Source organism: Pollachius pollachius (assembly GCF_949987615.1).
Source record: "Pollachius pollachius genome assembly, chromosome: 19".
In the NCBI taxonomy this organism is placed as follows: Eukaryota; Metazoa; Chordata; class Actinopteri; order Gadiformes; family Gadidae; genus Pollachius; species Pollachius pollachius.
In genome coordinates this window covers 2,698,638-2,706,212 of record NC_136952.1, presented here as the reverse complement: position 1 = coordinate 2,706,212, position 7,575 = coordinate 2,698,638, and the positions used below count along the sequence as shown (strand labels likewise).

The 7,575-nt window shown below is 47.7% G+C and overlaps 1 protein-coding gene across 2 annotated transcripts in view; it reads left to right on the top strand.

Moving 5' to 3' along the window:
* The window catches only part of LOC307090515 (uncharacterized protein), a 15,019-nt gene extending 7,693 nt beyond the window's left edge, over positions 1 to 7,326 (top strand). Inside the window, exons 12-17 of one of the 2 annotated variants that reach the window (XR_013812658.1) lie at positions 3,180 to 3,331; positions 3,428 to 3,517; positions 3,835 to 3,882; positions 4,902 to 5,000; positions 6,092 to 6,255; positions 6,798 to 6,938. Coding sequence is in view for 1 of the 2 variants with exons in the window: in XM_079757201.1 (XP_079613327.1) it covers positions 3,180 to 3,331; positions 3,428 to 3,517; positions 3,835 to 3,882; positions 4,902 to 4,974; positions 6,092 to 6,255; positions 6,798 to 6,959 (689 nt within the window). In the remaining variant the exon portion in view is untranslated. Of the gene's footprint in view, positions 1 to 3,179; positions 3,332 to 3,427; positions 3,518 to 3,834; positions 3,883 to 4,901; positions 5,001 to 6,091; positions 6,256 to 6,797 lie in introns of both variants that reach the window. The other variant, XM_079757201.1, reaches the window with a different exon arrangement.
* The last annotated feature ends 249 nt before the right edge of the window (positions 7,327 to 7,575 follow it).

Here is a 7,575-nt window from a genome sequence, read left to right as displayed (position 1 = left end):
AAAGGTGACACATTATACCTAATCACACTACAGGTGTGAGTGTGATTAGCCGTTACGAGCCGTTCTGAAAATCTGCCCCTTCTGACATCACAAATGGGTGTGTCCACCTAGATGTGTGCTGGATAGATGAGCAACGTTTGCTACAGTCCACTGGGTAGGCTGGTAGACTGATCTATCTAGAACAAATCTAGGTGGACACGCCCACTTGTGATGTCAGAAGAGGCAGATTTTCAAAACGGCTTGCAACGGCTAATCACACTCACACCTGGCGGTATAATATGTCACCTTTAAATACTCTTTTATATCGAGCAGGAAAGGGCATTGATTATCATTTGATCGTTTACTGAAATTTGGTCTATCTGGTCAGTGTACAAAAGCCATACATTTATATTAACCTTTTAGAGGCTGTTCATCCACGCTGTACATGTTCCTGGTTTGAGTGGGAGCCTTCTCCCCAGACCACTTTAGTCTGGTTCCCATCACATTCGGTCCTCCGTGTTTCTTCTTACTACGCTGCCACGTGCGGCTGGCCTTTTCAAATTTCATCCACTCAGGAGAGCCAACTAGGTGGGATGGAAGGACTAAAAGAAAAACAATAGCTGCCTTTTAAATCCATCCATTGGTGCGGACATGGCCCCTCACAACAAGTATCTCTTCTCCAGAGGCGTACGGGCCTAGTAATTGAACAGCCCTGCTCTACGGCAGGGCTATTCAATTACAAATTCAGTTGGGCCAGATTTTCAAAACAAGAAATTCAGTTGGGCCAGACATTTTCAGCAGCCAGTAATGACAAATTTTGGACCAACACAAATAAATGTATTGAAAAACACAAACGTTTTATTAATTGTCATATCTGAAAAATTACTTTAATACATCTTTGGTGAAATCTGACCTAGGCAAAACTCTGAAAACAAAATAGTGCACAATATTATGCCTATCAATAGCTAGTTTCCCTTTTGAAACAAAATAAAATAATTATTTGTCATATCTGACCAATAAGCAAAACACAAGGTGCATTGAAAACAAAATAGTGCACATTTATCAGAGGTTTCCTTATTTAAATAAATAAAAGAAACATTTGGGTCACATATTAAAACAAGCAATATGCCAAAGTGCATGAAAAAAAAAAAGGCATATTAAAGCTTAGTAAACAAACCCAAAAAAAGAAATAACTAAGTAGCTTAAAACACATGAATACTTTGTTACTCACTTAGTTACACATCCTTTTGTTGCTATGCATGCAACAGTTTCACTGCTGAGTTCTCAGTGGGAGGAGTGACATCTTTTGTTCTGAATGAGAGCAGTGATTCTGGCCTCATAAGATGTCAATGCAATCCGAAGGCATTCCTGAAGGGTACTGTCAGACAGTGAGCAACGAGAGCTGCTTTTAATTGAGTTCATGTGTGAGAAGCTTGATTCACATGTATATGTTGAGTCAAACATACTTGGCACGAGGAATGCTGCTCTCTTGACGTTAGGGAACTGATGTGGGTTGACATCAGTCCAAAACCTGTCAGGCCCGTTGGTGCGCAGCTCCTGTGCCAGGGTTAAGGATGACCGCATGTCCACAAGTTTGAGAATGAATTTCCCCTCGTCAATGGGAACGGCCACCTCCTTTGCTTTGGCGGATAAAGCCCCTTCTATTGCGACAGTGAACGGGTCTCTGGCAAAACACATCACCTCTGTTGGCAAAGCAAGTCCATCCAATCGACCAGCAGAGTTTTCTTTTAACCTCGCCACGAAATCTGTCATTACAGCGGTAATGCGTGCCGGGGATGAGATGCATTTGCAGAGCGTCGGAAAATGCAACATTCGGCCTGTGCTCAAGTCAGTCCCGAAAAGATCCACTTTGACTTGGAATGCGCGCATCTGTTCCACCAGTTCAATGTCAGTTTTGTCTCTGCCTTGTAGTCCCACATTTAAGTCATTCAGGTGTTTGAATATGTCACTGAGAAAGCAGACATAGCCAATGAGGTTGTCATCCAGCATTCGGTTCAAGTGTGTTTCAGCCTTTTTATGCTTGCTGCTGCGGAGGAAGGCTGTGATTTCCTTTCTTAGATCAGAGAAACGCTTGAGCGCTTCGCCTTTGGACAGCCACCTGACGTCGTTGTGCAAAAGCAGGTCATGGTGCTCAGCAGACATTTCTGACAGCAGCATGCGGAATAAGCGGTGTTGGAGGCTTGATGTGGGGCGGATGAAATTAATTGTCGCCATCACGCTGTCAATTGTTGACTTGAGCTCCCCGCTTAGTTTTGCGCACAATACCATCTGTTTCACAATGCAGTGTAGGGATATCATTTGAGGTGCACCAGCGAACCAACGTGCAGCCAAACCATTAACTTTTCCCGTCATGGATGGAGCCCCATCCGTTACAAGCATGCACACACGTCTCATATCAAGGCCATTGTCTTCAAAAAAAGTTGAAATCTTCTCAAAGAGTACCTCGCTTGTTGTGTGTCCTTTTAACTGCAGTAAGCTTAGCAGTTCTTCTCTGAAGCATTTGTGTCAAAAGAAACTGACATATATGCACAGTTGGGCGGTATCCGTCTTATCTGTGGACTCATCTACTGCTACAGACATGACATCAGCTTCCTTCAGGTCTTCCAAAAGGGTTTCGAACACATCAGTAGCAAGAAGTTGAACCCTGCGAATATTTGAGGTGTCTGACAGGGGTACGTTTTTAATGCAGAGGTCACGCTTGTTTTTACTTTGTCGTCATTTATAACCTCATTCACGACGGCCGGCATGCACCCTTTCACGGTTTCAGAGTCTGTAAATGGCGTTTTCTTTTTTGCCAAGATCCATGACACACGAAGGGAAGCAGCTGTAGCTCTCTCTTGTGCTGTGCATGTCCGCATCATAGTAGCACAGCACCGGTTGTAAGATGCCAGCAAACTCTGCATCTTTGAAGCCCTGAAGCCCATCTTTGAAGGTTGAATGATACTAGATTCCCGTTGCTAGGTTACGCAGAGTGTTGCATTCATGGTCTGTACTACTGTAGAAATTTCTGAAGGCAAGGCTCGATTTTTCTTTAAACTTTTCCATGCGCTTTTTGCGGGACCACGGGCTGGGCCACTCGGAAGGCGCTTCTGCGCCAGATGTGGCCCGCGGGTCGCCGTATGAATAGGCCTGCTCTACGGCCTCTGACCCCTGCTACTCTTCCTCTTCCTCCCCGGCAGTGAAGTTTGTGCTGAACGACGGCGTGGAGGTGTCCAGGGGGGGTCTCGGTCACGTCTACTCCGCCCTCCAGTTCCACTTCCACTGGGGGAATGAGTCGGACCACCCCGAGGGCTCCGAGCACATGGTCAACTCTGTCAGGTATCCCATGGAGGTAAGCGCTGTTTCCCTGGTTTGAACCTTTGCGTTATGTTTATTGAATTGTATTGCGTTCCTGACCTTCTCTGAAACTTCTCTCTCTCCTGCTCAGATGCACATTGTGCACAAGAGGAAGGATCTGAGCATTGAGGAAGCAAAGACCACCAAGGACGGACTGGCCGTATTGGGGTTCTTCATCGAGGTGAAGGTCTTGACCGAGATATCGGGACATCGGGCTATAATCCTAAAATTACATTTATAGTACGGGAACAGCGTGAGCCGACGTGAAACAACAATGCTGAACTCTCCGTCCGTCCGCACTGTTCAAACTGCTCTCACGTGTTGCGCTCCTCTGAGAATAACGTTACCGCAAAACGCCAACAATTAATTTCAAACGCAACACAGCCCAAACTTAACACCTTGTCATTGGACTGCCACAGTGCTGAGGCTGTCTGTCTGTTGTCTTTGTAATATGCTCGAATGAAATGTGTTCAGCTCCTACTTTCTCCCTTATCCTAGGCCACAGATGGAGGCAAGGGGAGAAATGCTGGGACAGAAACTGACCATGTATGTCTGAGAACAAATGCTTTTTCCATACTGTCTAACCCGTACCTGTATCCACTGTCTAACCCCTACCTGTCTATGTATCCACTGTCTAACCCCTACCTGTCTGTGTCCACTGTCTAACCCCTACCTGTCTATGTATCCACTGTCTAACCCCTACCTGTCTGTATCCACTGTCTAACCCCTACCTGTCTCTGTATTCACTGTCTAACCCCTATCTGTCTCTGTATTCACTGTCTAACCCCTACCTGTCTCTGTATTCACCGTCTAACCCCTACCTGTCTCTGTATCCACTGTCTAACCCCTACCTGTCTCTGTGTCCACTGTCTAACCCATACCTGTCTGTGTCCACTGTCTAACCCCTACCTCTCTCTGTATCCACTGTCTAACCCCTACCTGTCTCTGTGTCCACTGTCTAACCCCTATCTGTCTCTGTGTCCACTGTCTAACCCCTACCTCATTCTGTATCCACTGTCTAACCCCTACCTGTCTGTGTCCACTGTCTAACCCCTACCTCTCTCTGTATCCACTGTCTAACCCCTACCTGTCTCTGTGTCCACTGTCTAACCCCTACCTGTCTCTGTATTCACTGTCTAACCCCTATCTGTCTCTGTATTCACTGTCTAACCCCTACCTGTCTCTGTATTCACCGTCTAACCCCTACCTGTCTCTGTATCCACTGTCTAACCCCTACCTGTCTCTGTGTCCACTGTCTAACCCATACCTGTCTGTGTCCACTGTCTAACCCCTACCTCTCTCTGTATCCACTGTCTAACCCCTACCTGTCTCTGTGTCCACTGTCTAACCCCTACCTCATTCTGTATCCACTGTCTAACCCCTACCTGTCTGTGTCCACTGTCTAACCCCTACCTCTCTCTGTATCCACTGTCTAACCCCTACCTGTCTCTGTGTCCACCGTCTAACCCCTACCTGTCTCTGTACTGTCTAACCCCTACCTGTCTCTGTGTCCACCGTCTAACCCCTACCTGTCTGTTTCCACTGTCTAACCCCTACCTATGCAGGCCTCAGGCACCTCATCCCGTAACGACTACTGGACCAAGCTAACCTCTTACCTGCCGGCCGTAAAGACCGTTGGTATGTTGGACACTGTCTACCCGCAGGTATCCTTTCACAAAGTGCCCTCCTGGCTCCTTAATGACATGTCTCTAAGATTCTTTATTTACTGAGCGTCACTTTGTCCACAAGACTTCTAACGACTATGAGTTATGACTTTTACCTCCCTAACTTTGACCCTATGAACCCTGTGATGTCAGTATCTTTTTACCCTCATCAGCTTATTTCAGTGCAACATAATTTAAACTGAACTTTTACGATGATATGATGATTCAGAGGTAAGCAATTACTTTTCGCACTGGTGTTCAATTATAGAACAACTACAGAACATTGTGATTCTGACCTTTAAGTCAGAACCACTGCTTCCATCACGGTATGGAATCAAGAATCTACGAGACGATACACCACAGAGGAAGGATATAACACATATATTAACACACATACCACTTAAAATGCACACACATACCACATTCTTACCACACATATACCACATTCTTACAATACTTACCATACATATAATACATACCACATTCTTACCACAGATATACATTCGTAACACACATACACCACATATTTACCACACATATACCACATATATTACTACACATTCACCATATATATTACCAAACATATACCACATATATAACCAAACATATACCACAAATATTACCACACATATACCATATATATTACCACACAGACCACATATGTTACCAAACATATACCACATAATTACCACAGATACACAACATTATTACCACATAAATTACCACACATATAGTGCAGTGGATCTACTCGTCAGTTACTTTGTGTGGTGACTCACGCGGACTCACACAGTCTACCCATTTTCCCGGGGCCCCGCGTGCTCTGGGGCCCGAAGGCCCGCTGTCTCTGACGGGGCCCGATGACCCCCTGTCTCAGACGGGGCCCGATGGCCCCTTGTCTCTGACGGGGCCCGATGACCCCCTGTCTCAGACGGGACCCGATGGCCCCCTGTCTCTGACGGGGCCCGATGGCCCCCTGTCTCTGACGGGACCCGATGGCCCCCTGTCTCTGACGGGGCCCGATGGCCCCCTGTCTCTGACGGGGCCCGATGGCCCGCTGTCTCTGACGGGGCCCACCCCCTGTGTGCCCCCAGGCAGTAACAAGAGTGTCAGCGAGGACATGTCTCTGGACGACCTGCTGGGGGGCGTCGACCGCTCCTCCTTCTACCGCTACATGGGCTCGCTGACCACGCCCACCTGCAACGAGGCCGTGGTCTGGACCGTCTTCAAACAGCCAATCAAGATCGACAAGAAGCTGGTCAGTCTGTGTGTGTGTGTGTGTGTGTGTGTGTGTGTGTGTGTGTGTGTGTGTGTGTGTGTGTGTGTGTGTTTTATAGCACACCGTATAGATTCACCGCCACTTCACAAGTGATACACCACTATGTTTGAGTGTCAAAAAAGCCTTTAAAGGTGACACATTATACCACCAGCTGTGGGTGTAATTAGCTGTTAGAAGCCGTTTTGAAAATCTGCCCCTTGTGACATCACAAGTGGGCGTGTCCACCGAGTTGTACGACGGATAGATGAGCAACGTTTGCTCCAGTCCACTGGGTAGGCCGGCAGACCGATCTATCCAGCGCACATGTAGGTGGAAACGCCCACTTGTGATGTCGAAAGAGGCAGATTTAAAAAAACGGCTTGTAACGTTTAATCACACGGTGGTATAATATGTCACCTTTAAGATCAACACGATCACCTGCTTGTTGGTTTCCTTGGGGGACGGGCCCCCCAGTAGTGGAAACACCAGGTCCCCTGGCTCTTCCTTTAACCCCCCCAGCTCTCTCTCTGTTTGGCCTCCAGATGGACGCCTTCCCCCTGGAGATGGGCTATAAGCAAGTCTACCGCCCCGCTCAGGCCCTGGGCAGCAGGACCATCACCACCCGGTCCTCCTCTCCAGCGCCCAGCTGCACCGCCACGCTCCTCCTCCTCAGCCTCCTCGGCCCGCTGAGCGCCACTGACTAACCTCCACCTCCTCCTCCTCCTCCTTACCTCCACCTCCTCCTCCTCCTCCTCCTAACCTCCACCTCCTCCTCCAACGCCTTGCCTCCTCCACCTCCACCACATTAACCCCTCCTCCGTCACTACCTAACCTCCACCTCCTCCTCCTCAACCTCCTCCTTCTCCTCCTCCTCCACTCGCTAACCTCGACCTCCTCCTCCTCAACCTCCTCCTCCTCCACTCCCTGACCTCGACCTCCTCAACCTCCTCCTCCTCCTCCTCCACTCCCTAACCTCGACCTCCTCCTCCTCCTCCTCACCTTAACCTCCTCCTCCTCCTCCTCCTCAACCTCCTCCTCCTCCTCCTCCTCCTCCTCACCTTAACCTCCTCCTCCTAACCTTATGGAGATAAGTCTTTAATTGGCTACAGTGTGTTCAATTATATTTAATACATAGAAATATATTTATTTTTGACATATCGATATATATATTTATTGTTGTTCAATGATTCAATTGATTGGCTCTTTGTCGTTCTGCATGCGTGCCTGCATGCACGTATTTTGGTGTTTGGATGTCACTGCACTTTACCCTCTCAGGTCCGTCTGCTTAAAAGGAAAATGAAAATCCTAGTTTGGTCATCG